General features: G+C 41.5%; 1 protein-coding gene across 6 annotated transcripts in view; it reads right to left on the reverse strand.

The window, feature by feature from the left end:
* Positions 1 to 15589, reverse strand: part of KIAA0922 (KIAA0922 ortholog) — a 76893-nt gene that overhangs the window by 38485 nt on the left and 22819 nt on the right. For 5 of the 6 annotated variants that reach the window (XR_001412330.1, XM_014944413.1, XM_014944423.1 and 2 more), the window contains exons 3-6: positions 8774 to 8845; positions 7717 to 7840; positions 6535 to 6651; positions 3977 to 4087 (exon numbers count right to left, since the gene is read on the reverse strand). Coding sequence is in view for 4 of the 6 variants with exons in the window: in XM_014944413.1 (XP_014799899.1) it covers positions 3977 to 4087; positions 6535 to 6651; positions 7717 to 7840; positions 8774 to 8832 (411 nt within the window). In the remaining 2 variants the exon portion in view is untranslated. Of the gene's footprint in view, positions 1 to 3976; positions 4088 to 6534; positions 6652 to 7716; positions 7841 to 8773; positions 8846 to 15589 lie in introns of those variants that run through there. The other variant, XM_014944437.1, reaches the window with a different exon arrangement.

The raw sequence follows: 15589 nt of genomic DNA on the forward strand, positions 1-15589 counted from the left end.
TTACATTTAAATTTTAAAGAACCACAGGGCTCTTTCAAAAAAAAAACAACCCTAAAAACCTGAACCATCTGACCTGCAAGGAGCCCTGTACTTCTGGCAAAGGTCTAGCATTCTCACTGTGGGGACAGAACAGCAGGTGATGTCTTAGGAAATAATTCATTGAAAGAGAGACAGAGCATCAACAGGACAGCTGGTACAGGCCAGCTCAACAGCCACCAAGTATCCACAGACCTGAGGTCACTTTTAGGAGGAGAATTGCTCATTCTGCCTTAGGTGCCCTGTCAATCAGACAAGGCTCTATGGAAGATTTTTACAGAGATATTCTTCATCATTATCAGAACTGCAGGGTTCAAACCACTTCTTGGAGTTTGGCTATAGTACAATTAAAAAAAAAACAAAACAAAACCAAAACAAACATTGAAAAAGCCTTCTCTTCTTTCTTGGGCTCATAATTCAAATTTTCCTGGACAGTCCCTGGCCCTGAAGAGTTATTTCCACTCTGAACACTGTTAATACGCTGTCCCTGTAATAATGATTCAGCAGAGTTTCATCAGTTTTTTGCAGGCAGTTATCAGGATGGCACACCAAGGAAACTCTACCCTCCTACTACCTTCCTTTTCCACACCCAAGCACCACACTTGCACACATTTGCTTCTCTGATCCTCTGTCCACCCGCACAAAACATAGCTTAAGGAGTTTTGGGTTCCTGCCAGTACTTGCAGTAGTTCCCATGTCGTTGGTTCATAAACCCCAAACTCCTGTGGGCAGCCAGCAAAGTGATGCCTGTGTCTCCTACGATAAGACATTCCGCCCTGCAGGTCACTCCTCCATTGACATTTCCAGTCTGTTTGTACGGCATTTAGAACACAACGAGGCAGTCATGGAGCTGCCCTGTTAGTGCCATCCAAATACTAAACAATGCCAAAAAACAGGCAACTGGAGCAAAGACTGCATCCAGAAGCTGGGTAAACAAAGATGACCTATATGGGCTCCACCATCTGTTACGGCTTAGTGGTAACTAGCCGCTGCTGAATGGCCACGTGGACATACTATGAATTCACAGTGTTGGACAGCTTCTTCTTTCCTCTGGACAAGCGAGCCCAGAGCCCAGAAATCCTGGGATCCAGGACCACAGCCAGAGCACTCTAATCCTGAACCCTTTGAAAGCTGAAACTTTGAAAAGAGTAACAGAAGGAGGGTGAAGTTCAACAGTAGAAAAGGCAACTTTGTCCTTCTTTTCTCATTAATCACAAGATTTTGTGCTAAAAATTCCTGGGCGAATGATGGAGAGAAAAGAAAGGCCTGCATACCTTTGCCTATGAAAGGATAAAAAGAAATCCACAAAATCAATGGAAGTTCATTTTCACCAAAAAAATTTTCACCAAAAAAATGCAAACACAAACCTATTGCATATTGTATTTCCAATGCAAATACTACTGTAGAGGTAAACCTTCATCTATAATCCCCACGGATGTCTCATATTTCCAAGATATATATTCTGTAAGAGGCAAAATTTCATCCATACCCCTATGCACAATTCTAGCCATTCACCTTCAAAAGACATTTTTAAGAATTGGAGAAGCTGCAGAAAGGGGTTTTCAGTTTGGTTAAAAAACGAGCAGCCACCTCTGAAGATGATACTGCAGAGCATGGACTGCTTGGCTTGGCAAAGAGAAAGCTGAAAGATGCGATGCCACCTACAAATGTTTCTGAGTAAAAGCACCAGAAACAGGAGGAATTATATAAACTAAATGCATTATCTTAACAAACAAATATAAACAGGCCACAAAGCAATTCAGATTGGAAGTCAGGTGTAGGTTTCCAATCATCAAAGGTGTAAGATTAAGTTATCTGGGGTTATGGTAACAACACCTCCAGCAGTTCTGAGAAGCCATTTCACCAGCACATGATAGGACTAATCACGTTACCTTTCTGGCCTTGATGATCAAGATGTCAGTAGGGATACCTTCTGCGTATCAAACTAGACATTGCTGCCCAAGGTTAAAACTCATTCATCCCAGGATGACAAGGGATATGTTTATGAGGCTTACGCTCTCCTGAACTTACACTGGTATTTTTCTTCAGTTAAAAATTAACAGGGGAAAGCAAATGTGCACAGTTAAGTGCACTCACATTAAGTGAGTATGGCTGGTTTGGTTTAAATGCATTTTCACTAAGATCCCCTCTTTATGTTTAATAGTTATGTATCCTTAAGTTTGCACGTGTGTAGTCACCCACTCAAACCTCATAGACCTCTCTTCCTTCCACAGCTTCTGAGCCTAAAATAAACTGGATAAAACAGAATCATACTAATTTTTATGGGATCTGGATCAGAATATTAATAGGGAAAATTGAAGGAGTCACTTCTGGAGATGACAGCTATCTGTACAACAACATTTTTCTAAAAGGAACCCAAACTTGAACCATAAGCTCCCCTTAATCCCCTTAGATCTCGTCTACCACCATCAATAGCTGAGGAGCCTGACCCACTGCTGCACATTTCTGCCCAAATCAGTGACGCTCAGTGAACTGAAGAGTAATTCCTCAATTATAGCCAGGCACAGGAAAATTATACCCAGAGCTAGGAGAACTGAGTCAACACTCTCACAACTCATGCCCTACGACAAGGCTGGTGCCAGGTGGCTCAAGCTTGTACTCTAGAGAAATAAAGTATAGGAAAATGTTCCTCACTATGCAGTAAGGAAAATGTCAAATGCTCCCCAAAACTTTTCTCCTCAGGAACTGGGACAGAAGTGCAAAGCAGCAGAGCGCACATCCAAACTTCAGACAGTACCTGACAACAACCCATTGAGCTAGATGCAAAGATGCAGAGGCATGTTCTGAACAGCACCCCAAAAATCCTTCTCAGTTCTACCCCTAGCACTCCAAACTACAAAACCTGAAGATTTTTGGTTCCTTCGCAAGAGTCTGTGTATGCCCAGAAGCAAGCACACCTGAGTGATTACAGGACAGAAACTGGTGCAGAGGAAAAGAAAGGAAGAGAAGGGAATTGTTGCATTATCCTTAGGTAGAGGTAAGTGACACATATCCGAACATATATGTAGCAGACTGAAAAATACAATCTGAGCTAAGAATTTTTCTCAGGTAGAACAGAAGACATAATGAAGGCAATCAATGCAGCTTATGTTTAGATAAAAGACTGAATTCTGTTAAGTGCCATAAGATATTCCAAATATGTTTTTGAAAAAAAAAATAAACCTGGGTAAAATACAAAGGGAAGTTTGAAAGATCAATTTTGTCAGTTAGCTATTCACTTGAAAGGTTCTGTATGGCCTAGAAGACTATAAAAATACCTGCAACCACAACCAAATGAGAGAAACCATTAAAGCTTCTTTCAATTGAAATAGCTATGCTCTGTAAATCCACCTTGCTGTATCCTCCACAGCTCCCCCTGCTTTAGTGAAGCTGAGGTAAGCAAAGCTGGTATCTTCAGCACTGATGATACAAGCAGGAGGGGACACTCCAGCCTGACTCCCAGCTCCCATCCTCATCCATGCAGCATGCCATGCTTTTTACCATGGCAAACTGCTGGTGCAGCCCTGCTGTGAACTGGCATGGGGAATGGGTCTGAATTAAAAACCAGAACAAACCAAAACAGCCTCTCCCACCCCTCCAGCTTTACAGTACAAAGTTGGGGTTTTTTTCAGGACAAAACAATTCTCCAGTTTAGTTCAGAGCAGGGTCTCACAAATACTTTTGTCAGCACAACTGAGAGGACAGCACATCATAGGAGCATGAACGAGAACAAGTGGGAATAGTTTAAATGCCAAAGACTGTCTCATAAAACCAGAACACCAGCTGATCACAGTAGCCTTGTATCTTGCAACCTTTCTCCTGCAGTCACTGATACTTGGACTTTTTGTTAACATTCCTTGCATCCCAACAACCTGAGGACAAAAACCTTTTATGTCTAAGTAGATTTATGTTTCATCTCCATTTGAAATGTATACTGTACCAGTGTGTGTGACGCCTGGATGTTCTGAATGTGTGGAAGCAGTAAGTAGGCATTTGCTAGCTGCACCCTAGGTTCTTCTGGAGAAGACGTCAGAGCTCCCGTTCCGAAAACCTGGTGTTAAAAAAAGGGTCATTACATCAATATCTAGTATTTCAGTTATCACCGTGACAGAAAACTATTTTGCTAATCATAACAATCATCCCAAGGAAGAGATTGGTTTTTCACACTAGATTCTTTTAAAAGACAATTTATAGCTATAAAACTCCAGTGTGGAAAGTAGCTATACACATAAATGGCACTTCAGCATCTTCACTCATTCAGGCACTATTAAAAAAACAAAACAAAGCACTCACCAGCAAAGCATCAGATTATCTCAAAAAGAAGGTATCTAAACTCTCTTACTATTCTTCAGATAATTACAACACACATATCACGATTTGGCAGTGCAATAATTTCTGGAAAAAACTTTGTTACTTGTCCAGTTACATACTGACAGGCTGAGAGACTTGGGGTTGTTCAGCCTGGGGAAAAGAAGGCTCCAGGAAGACCTTAGAGCAGCCTTCCAGTACCTAAAGGGGGCCTGCAGGAGAGATGGGGAGGGACTGTTTATCGGGGAGTGGAGTGACAGGACAAGGGGTAATGGCTTTAAACTGAAAGAGGGGAGATTTATATTAGATATTAGGAAGAAATTCTTTACTGTGAAGGTGGTGAGACACTGGAACAGGCTGCCCAGGGTAACTGTGGTTGCCCCATCCCTGGCAGTGTTCAAGGCCAGGCTGGATGGGGCTTTGAGCAACCTGCTCTAGTGGGAGGTGTCCCTGCCCATGGCAGGGGGGTTGGAACTCTGTGATCTTTAAGGTCCCTTCCAACCCAACCCATCCTATGATTCTACACTGAATTCTTTGGCTTTGCCTTAAAAATTGAGTAAAACAATTCTCAATCATTTTGTGTTTTAAAGTCTGCAGTTTTCAGAGCACTATAAGATTTGCAAGTTGCATGTTTTTACTTGAGTTCCACCAAGATTAGTTTATGACAATCCGTGTTTTTACTGCATTCATATTGAGTTCCACCAAGATTAGTTTATGACAATGAGATGCAAGATAACAGGGGGAAAAAATCATTACAGGATAAGAAAAATGCCTTGGGGTTTTTCACTTGTATGCAAAGATTTTTTTTATTTTTTTTAAATAGAAAAAAATACATGTTTTTAATTAAAAGGACAATACAACGCATTCTGTGTTCAGTGAAGATCTCTGACTACAGACAGAAATATCCAATCAAAGGAAATATGCTATTATTGTTTTATGGAGGCATTTACAAGTACATTTTACTAGAATAGTACGTCTTCTCCATTTGGGTGAATCTTCTGAACATACTCTTGCATAAATGCATTAGAAACATCAAACGTTTTTCAAGGCTTTGGGGCTCTCAAGGGCACTGTAACTGTGCATCAACCATTCAAGTTATGCCCGATTTTAAACGCCTTAAACCTAATGCAAGCTGAAATCACAGGTAGCTACTTCCTCTGCTTCAGGTGGCTGGTGAAACTGCCCGTGAAAACCAGTCTCTCACTGATTTTAGCAGTAGTCCAAATGGGAGATAAATTTTTTAGTGGCACTGACAACTGCTTCCCCTCAACTTGTTGATATAAGGCCCTGGCTGAGCTGACAAGGCAATAAATCAGGAGTAAGTGCAAGGAGAGGAGAGATGTCAAAAAGAAAAGGTCGATCACTCTATAATGCACTCTTCCCTCATCCTTGAGGAAAAGTTCCTGCCAAATGTTGCATTACCTCTAATAAATACTAGATAAATGCAACATTTGTTTTAAAAAACCATGTATTTCAATTTAATTTACCTATGCTTCAACTTAAGGAGCTTTGTTTTCCAACACAGTACCAAGTATGGGAATGGAATAGCTAGATGGTTGATTAAAGCTGGCCTTGCTTTTAAATCACCTAATTCAAAGTTAGATTTTTCTTTAACAAACTAATAAAAGGATTTGGAGTATATGATGTCCCTTATAAAAAAAAAAAAGCTTAAGACTTGCATGAATTCACTAGTTAATCAGACAACAGAGGGCTCTGATGCACAACCACTACTTCAACAATCATGTTTTAAGGGCCTAAACCTCTCATCCTGTGCTCCATCCCCAATGTGTTTACATAAAATCCTGCAGAGCGGCTGAAAATCACCTAAAATATTTCCTAAATAGGTTTTTCATGGCAAGTGCATTCCAGGACAGTGCAGTCTACACTGCAGCACTATATGAAACCACCTAGTAGTGACAGGACTATGATCATGTAAGTACACATATACAAATACACTTATTTTTATTTCTACAAGTAGCCCCCCTACTAGTAGTTACTTAACCATATACATGTACAAGGCATCATGAGACCAGCAAGAGCTGGTAAAAGGAATGAATTGTACACATTACTCCACCTGATTTGTATCAGGAATTCAATGAGCTTTGAAACTCTCTAAGTTCAAGATACATGAAAATCACTTTTTAAAACACAAGCAAATCCCAAACTCGAGCTAAAAATAAGAGTAGTTACCTGATATGAAAGTACTCCATGAGATGAGGTATTTATAAATAATGAGCTTTCAATACTGCCTTCTTCTGTTGGCAGGAAGAGTACTCTGAAAGAAATTTTTCCCATCGCTGGAATCACCTGCAGGGACCACAAAGAATCTTGCTTGCTCGGTGCCACTGATCACAACACCCACCGTTCAGTCTCACAGCCCAACAGACACTCCACACATACACCCCTATCCGTAGATCCCACCAAGCAGAACCTCAGCCCCGAGAAGTCTCCTGTCTCCACAACTCTTGCTACAGGGGTCGAGACCTAAGACCACGCAGCAACTCGCCATATTAAGGCTGGAGTTTCTCAGCTAGTTCGAGCCTCATCAGTCAAGACTCCTTTTTGCATGAGAAGTTAATTATGCAGCACCGACAGCCACTGCGTGCACAAAAACGCTTCCCGCGTAAAGGTACCTATTACAAAGTGAATCAATCCCCGCTGTGATAAAGAGTCAAATGAATCAAAGCTGAACTTGGGCAACATCATTAGTAATCAAATAGGTCTAACTGAGAGAACAATGACATTTATGTCATTGCTATAATACCCATTCAGCCATAGGAAAAACACAAATCAGATGAAAGCATAATAAAAACCCTTTGCACATCAGCAGAGGATAAAATCTGGGCTTCACGAAACTGAGATCACAGTGAGTCATTCTTAACACGCGTTATATTGCTATACACCATTAAAAAAACTCAGAGCTAAAATAATGGTCTTAGATCATAAAGCAATTACGCTTGTAATTGCAATACAAAATGCATAAAACATTTCACTGCAGCTTTCTTTAAGGAATATACAAGACCATTCAAAAGACTGAAAATTCAAGGCTGTAAAACACCCACATGCCTGTGGATTACTGCATAATGCTGCATAAAGCAGATTGAGGTTTAAACAGCCTCTTTAACACTGAAAAATTCTTCTCTTTCTCTGTTACTGTAAAACACATTTCCAACTGTAGGTTTTGGATGTCTTCTCCCTTACCCGTCTAAGTAGAAACGAGCAGAAAAAAAAATGCTAGCAAAACAGAAAAAAGTTGGAGGTCCTACAAAAAATCACGAAGAGAAAACAGAGAATGAAAAGCTTAGGCCAAAAGAAGCACGAAGGTTTGGCACTTGGCCATTACATAGTTTCCAAAAGTACATCAACACTCACCCGGCTATGAGCAGGAGACACATGAAACTGTCTAGTAGCTGTAAACACTGAATTCACTACAACTTCTCTATCTCTACTAGGGTTGTAGGCATGCAGCATTTTAGCTCTGGGTAACCCCAGTAACCTAAAAGGAGGAAGAAAAAAAGACAAAGAAATTACTCACTTTGTAAGCACAGGCAACACATAAAAAAGCAACAAACACAAATCATCCTAAAACATGTTGATATGCAACAATTTCCTAGTTGTAACTATTCTTTGGAAACACGCCAAATAAATTTTGCCCTTTAGTATACAAAGGCAAATAAGTAACATCGGGATACAACACATGCACGTAGCCAAAACTCATTTGAATCACCACGAGTTTAAGAAAAAGAAAAACAACCTTATGAGGCACAAAGTTTTGAATAAAAAATTTTAAATACCCAAAGTGTTGTTTTGTCAGCTAAAGCAATGATTCTTATAAGGCTTTTGCTTTAGCTAATATATCCTAAAACCCAACATCTTATACATTCATTCTGTGCGTCCTCTGAAACATTCCTTTAACTCCCAAGGGGACCACGTTTCTTTTCAGTTACTGATAGACCAAAGGCTGGTTATCCTTTGGGAATAATTTTTAAGGTTTTCTTAAAGGGGAAGTAAAACAAAATCAAATCTCAAGTATTCTACCAGGACAGTTTTGTGTAGTACTTTCAGAATTTTATTTTCAGAAATTTAAGGAAGCAACAAGCTTCCTCTCCACTAGGAAGGCAATTTTTCAAGAAGTGGACAACCAGCATGAAGACCTGATTTGACATCCATGCAGAATCACCTGAAATGTACCCAGAATGTATTATGGTTCCTTATTGCCTTTTCCGCCTTCCTAGAACTATGTTGATTTTCATTTACAAAGTATTGCAAGGCAAGAAACACAATTCCAGCTCTGTGGCAATTACTTACTATTTCTCTCAGAGGATGGCATGATCTCAGCTAATGCTCTTTACTCAGATGTAGCCCAGTACAATTGTTCCTCCCTTGTTCCTTGTTATTAATCAAAATAACAATAATGTAAGATACTCACTGCATTCCAAAATGCAGAACTGATGGGTGAAAATGTAAGGCCTTCCCATTTGGAGGCATCTTTGCTGAGAAGCTGAAAAAAAAGGGAAAAGAAGCCACAGTTAACATTTAGTGGCCATGATGCTGCTACACATTGCAGGGAAGGAAGATAAGTTACAGGCACTGACTCTTTATATTCTTAACACGCCTATTTCCAAGCCTTTTCATACATTTCCCTCGCTGCCGTAAGACTGACCTTTTAAGAAGGTTTCCATGAAACAGCACATGCTGGAAAGCTCATGCCAATAAAAGTGCGGTTTGAGAAGGGTCCCATTTTAGAGGCAATGCTGGCTTGGACAACCTCCCTTCCTTGCACATGTCCCCTCGGACATGCTGATACACCTGTTTATGGGGCTGCGCAGTTAACTACAGAGGGAAAACAGCTTAAAAGAGTCCAGGGCAATGAAAATTACGTCAGCATGGAGCAGATCCCCAGTCTTGCCAATTCCCCATTCACACAAGCACTGGTATAAGGCACACCTGAGAGATGCAGGGGTAGAGGACTAAATAGCAGCCTGGACAAAAGCCAACGTCAAAAAAAGTGCTTGCCTAGCTGTGGCTTCAATGCAAAAGCCAACACATTTCTTATATGCAAAAGAGAGTAAGAAATAATGTGAAACATACACATCAACATCTTTCCTTTGCCCCAGGAAAATTCACAATAAAGTTCCCATCAGTTCTAGCACATTTTTAACTTATTTCAACATGAGTCGATGCCCTATACCATAGACAGAAATCCCAGGATATCTTCACCACTTTCTCAATTAAAACTTGTCCTCCACAAGTCCCAACAACCACCATGGTGAAAAACAAGCCCAGCAATTGTTCATTACATCTGGCGTACCCAGTGCTATGCTGTTTAAAACTTCCCCAGAAGCAGTCTGCATGATACATAGCCAGAACTAGTTTCATCTTTACTGGATGATACTAATAAGCACCCTAGCAAGTATGAGTCTGAGAAGGGAGGGATGAACTGTGGTCTCATTAGTTATCCAGCTGCTTTGCATAATGTGTGGTAGTACAGTTAATTGGTCCCTAATTTAAAAATGTAGTTCTGTAACATTACACCTTTAATATACTAAAGTACCTACAATAATTCTGTTGTTATATTCCAAACCAATAGAGACATCATAATTTATTACCAGTCAGAAAAAATCTGGTTTATTATTATGAAAACATTTCTCATACAAGGAAGGAAACTCCCTGGTGCTGTAGCGGGAGGAATGCAATATATCCAGGTAGCGTTTCTGGGGACCTGCTAGAAAATAGCCAAAGAACAGATGATACAGAATTACAAAGTCTGGGTGACCAACAGTCTCCTTCCAACCACCTTGTTGGTGGTCCCAGCCAACTCTTGCTCCGATCCTAGAAACACCAAAGCAACCCGCACCTTCTTCCCCCCTTCCAAGAGTCAGCCCCAGAGACGTACCCAGAAGGAAAGTCTGAGTATTGCTGTTGTAAACACACACAAATTAAAATTACTACTAGAGTAAAAGCCTTTGGGGTAAGGCACATTTCTTAAGGGTCCTCAGATCTTTTTTTTTTGTATGCGCACATGCATATAGCAAAATTAACATTAAGCCAGTGGTTTATGCACTACAGTATCTCCTTGAACCCCATTACCGCTTAAGTTTCTAGCATCTTATGGGCACTGCTGAAATACCTCTTCCCACCAGAAAAACCTTTACTGAGAAGGGCAAGACGAGTGCTCCTCTGTGCCAACTGGCATAATTGGCAGCGGCTCTCCACGTCTTACTAATCTTCCTTCTGGGGAGCTCCAGCAACACCAGCCCTTTTCCCCTCGGCCCTCCCTCTCTGAAGCGGGCACCCAAGGCCCCGGCAGCTGTGGAGGGAGGAGACGGCATTTCCTTCGGTTTGGGCGGACAAGGCCGTGACATAGCACTGGTTCTTAAAACCGCACTGTACAACTACGGCTCAGACAGTGATCACAGCCAACCCCCTACCAGTCAGGAAATGGGAAAAGCCCCTTCAGAGCAGGAGCAGGGATCCCCAGACTGCCATCCCATTCCTTCAGCCCGCACCCGGGATGTCTGAAGCCAAGCCCCAGATAATGAACGCAGCAAGCCCTGGGCCGGCTCCCGCACAGGGGGTAATGTCTGCGCCTCCCTGCACGCTGCTCCCCAGCAGCCCCAGGAACGCCCCCGCCGTTACAACACGTCCAGCTTCTCCTTGGCACCCCACAAAAGCTGCCGAATTGCTCCGAGCCCCGGCCTGGCCCTAAAAGCGGAACAGCCACATTCCTGTGGGGCTGTGCTCACCACCCTGCCTGGTGGCCACCTCCTGCCTGCCCCGGCAGAAAATAGCTCCAGAGCTGACTTCAGTCAACAGCAGGACTAATGGAAAGGGAAACCCACCACTGGTTTTGGGTTGGGTTTCCCCCCACCCAAGGGACAAGAGGACAGGCTGGAATAGCGGGAATGGGCAGGAGATCATTCCGCCCATCACACCTGAAGAACCAGGCTGCATTTTAAAGCCCACCAATACAGAGGGAAAGGGAAAGGGACAGGTCGATCTACATTAGAAGTGTAATTCTCCAATGCAATTCTCCAAAGTCTCTTAAAGCCAGCGGGAAGCTGGCAGCACACCCTTCTGCATCCCCACGCTCCAAACACAATTCAACACATTCAGATCTCTGCGGGGGATCCGACACAGAAATCAATGTCAAGGGCAATTTTTAAAGACATTCAAAAATTGGAAGTCATTTTTTAAAACAAAACATCTACTTTTTGGAGATATATATACACATATGTATTTCTAAGAACCTCATCTGACTAACAGATTCACCTCAAGTTATACCAAAACTTTCTCTTTTGGCTGCAGATTACATGTCCAAAAACGTACACGAGTCATTTCATGAGAATGTTACAGGCCTGGGAAAGACACACACATATCAGCCTAAGAATGGAAGTCTTGAAATAACAAATGTGGAGAAACAGTCCTCAGTTTGTCCCCATTTTTTCTGTAGGCTTCCTTTAAGTACTGGAAGGCCACAATAAGGTCTCCCTAGAGCTTTCTCATCTCCACGCTGAACCACCCCAACTCTCTCAGCCTGTCAATGGAGAGCCCATCATTCTCCATGCTCACAATGTATTTTAGAGCACTGACACCCTGAACCATCCATCTCCACAGAGAAAGAGTAAGAACTGCTGAAACAGTAGGGAGATGAGGGAGGGTCACCCAGGGCAGGGGACAGATGGGGGGCAGGAAAGGATGAGTCCCAGGGACCCACAGCTCCAGCTCATCCCCTGAACTCACACAGAACATCCAGCAGAGAGGGGCAAATCTCAGCGCCAGGGACGCTCCCTAAGGAGAAAGGCAGATGGGGAACAGATGAAGAGGGGCCAGATGGAGAAGGAGGTAGGGTGAGGCAAGGGATGACACCAAGGGGAGCAGACCAGGATGGAAGAATGCAAGAACCCCTGACCACTTATGCAAGTGGAGAAACGCATCACCCTAGAGCAGCAGATTTGGTTTGGGCTTCTTATTGTTGTTGTTTTTAAAAAGGAGCACGAGCTGTAAAATCTTAAGCCACCATACACCCTCCACTGAGAAGCCCCTGAGGTGCTTACCTGTAGGGAAAAGGGCAACAGAAGAACACAGAGTTCCAGTTTTTTACAACTTTTCCTGCTCCAGGAAATAACTTTTTGGGTGTCCTGTTGATGTGGGACTAACAACAGGGGATGCTCGCTACACACATGCTGAGTGTGCTGCTAAATACATAGCTGAAATTCTTTTGCCCTCCCTTCTTTCAGTTTTGTTACTCTTTGATGCAATTAGTAAAAACAGGTAAACAACCAGGTGAGTATGATTTTTATATATTTATTTACAGCCCCCAAACATATTATTTATATGCAATGTATATTATCTACAAACATTCGTTCCAAATAAGCAAAGACCGTTTTATTTCCCCCAAAGGGTAACAGAAAAAGATTTTTCTTCATAACAGTATCCAAACAAAAAGTCAAATCTACTCTCAATAAATTGCTGGGGTTTGTGCTGGCGTTCTCTGATTTTGCTGTGCCTTTTAAAAAAAAAAAAAAATTCAAAATTGAGGTAATTCATTTAATTATATATAGAAAATGCTCAGGAATCTGAGGAATAAACTGCATCTGACCAGAAGGGAAGAGAAGTTTCCTGGAAGGACTTTTATACCAGTGTCCCTTTTTTTTTTTTCTATTTTTTTCTATTAATTGATTACTTTAGGCTGCATATTATCTGATGATTCAGATAGCAACATCTGTAGTTGGGAATAATTGTCATTGCTACTTGGTGCCCTTTCTTGGTCCTTCCTTTTACTGCTCTTTGTTGACAGCAGATGAAGAAAAAACAAGTAGGAGGGAAGGCATTTTATTGTCAGGTCTGTTTTTTTTAATGGTTGCAGGGTTTTCTTGGAAGCAGCAGGCAAAAAGGACTGGATTCTTTAATGTACAAGAGGTCCTTTTGAGTGAATTTGATGAGACCAAACTGTTTTAGTTTTCACTATATTGATAAAAGTAAAATTTGACTTATGTTTAGCATTTTGACACTTCGTACGTTCAGAGCAGGAATATTAATGAACCCACAGGATGAGGTTTTGAGATACAAAAGCATGTATTTATTGTATAGGAAAGCACAATTTTTGTATGTAAACTGAAACAGAGAAATTAAATTAAACCCCCTTCATTTACCGACTAATTTCAATTCACTCCCCGAGACGACACCTGATAAACAAAAAGCAGCCTAAGAAAATGACATTTACATGTACAAACCCAAATACTTTTAATAGTTCTGATTACAGCTGATGCAAAGAAATTATTTTGACAAAACAAAAATTGTTAATTAAGAGGAAATCAACATAGAATTAGAAACAGATCCTAGTAGCAGTTGAACCAAAGCCTTCTGCAGAGCTCATACAAAGCTTTGGGTTGTCGTATCACCTAGTCCCTCTCTTCTCTCAACCTCCCATTTACTAAAGGCAGTAAAAGCACCAAGCAGTAGTTACGAAGGTTAAACTGCAACTCATAGAAGATAGACAGTAGCTTTAAAAGGGGTAATATAATTTTTTGGAAATACAAAATGAAATCTTTTGGTTACCAGCAAGGCAACTCTGCCAAAAACTCAAACCGGAACATCATTAAATTATGATTTTTGGTAAGCAAAATTAATTATTTTCCTAGAAGCAGAAAGAGTCATCAGAAAGTAAGTTTACCTGGCAACAATACAGCTCACAGGCAAGCTATACGTCCAGCACCCAGAGAAGCGCAGCTCCCCATGGCCTCAGCCCTGCCACGCTCACCACCTCATCTCTGGAGACTTACAGGACTTCTCCTCAAGACCCATACCTATGTAAGACTCAGGTGACAGCATATGAACCAGACTGCGGATATTTTTATTTTTCTAAAGAAAAACCCCAACATCCAGCAGATAAATGAACAAAAATGTGAATTTTAAACACTGAAAACCTAGAAGTCAAAAGACTTCAGTATTTTTAGCATGGGACTGTTTAAGGAAGAGGGGGAGGACTGAGTCACTGCTGCTGAATGCCTGGGGATTGGCAACCCATCCTTAGGAACTCATTTACATGCTTTACCAGAGAACTGTGCTGCTTCTGGAAAAAGGGTAGTCGTCTTTATTTCTTCTGAACTACACTATGTACACCGGTGACTGAACCCTAGACTGTGGAAAGCAGGAAAGACCAAAATGGTATCACCCAGCAAAAAACTGTGTGTGTGTGTGTACGTCTGCTATTTTGGCTACAGGAAGAGAGGAAAGAGGAGCTGAACCAAAATAAATCAGTGAAATGGATGAGACAATCTCTCTCTCAAAACATATCCCATGATTTATGGCCAGAACCATGATTTAAGGGGGCAGACAGGTTTAACACTTCTTTCTTTTTTTTTTTTTTAACTTCTGAGGTTGGTAAAACAGCATAGAGCCCAGAGCAGCTCATGACAGTTTCTATGGGCTGATGCTTAGTTTATTTCAAAGGTACTGAGCTACTTTAATTGTGTCCCTCGTGCATTGCTCTCCTCCAGCAATTTGAGCAGCCCACTCTGCCCCTCTCCACTACCCCCCGTGTTCCCACTGCCATTAGTTGTGTTTCTAGATTGCCTTCTCTCCTCTTGCTGCCTGTGCTCCCCCTTCCCATAAAATTCTGCAGTACTGTTTATACAAACCCTTTGCAGAATAGTTGCCTAAGCCAGCAGCGCTTCTGGTTTGTTGATTACAAAACTAAAACAAAATTGCAATGAGCAAGCTCACAGCGCATCTCACAGTAGAGCGCTTACAAAGTCACATTTCTCAACAGGATGTGAATGGAACGACACAGATAAAAAAAACTGGCTTTTCTCCTTACCCTCACACCCAAACAGTCTCTTTGAAAAATGTCCAAAGAAGTTAAATGAAGGCCACAATAAAAATCAGAATACAACTCGCGAGGAAATGTAGCGGAGAAGATGAGCAGTGAGACACAAAGCACTATAGTGAGCATCCTGGTGAAAAGGCTTTCTTCTCCAGATGTGCCTGTGGTTTGTGTTTTAGTAGCAGCAGCACAATAAAGTGTGTTTAACAGTAGAATGGAATTATTCCCTCCCATAAATCAGTCCTCAGCCTCTGAAATAACTGAAATCTGTAGTAAATTAAGAAATTAATTCACAATGACTTGAGTTCATTTGAAATTGTTTTCTGAAACCTCTTCTTTCAAAATCCTTTAGCCACCCAGATTTCAAGCAACAACCAACACTCTCTAGAGATGGTCCAGGGGGACCCTGTAGTTTTT

This window comes from Calidris pugnax, unplaced genomic scaffold (assembly GCF_001431845.1).
Source record: "Calidris pugnax isolate Ruff unplaced genomic scaffold, ASM143184v1 scaffold15, whole genome shotgun sequence".
Lineage (NCBI taxonomy): Eukaryota > Metazoa > Chordata > Aves > Charadriiformes > Scolopacidae > Calidris > Calidris pugnax.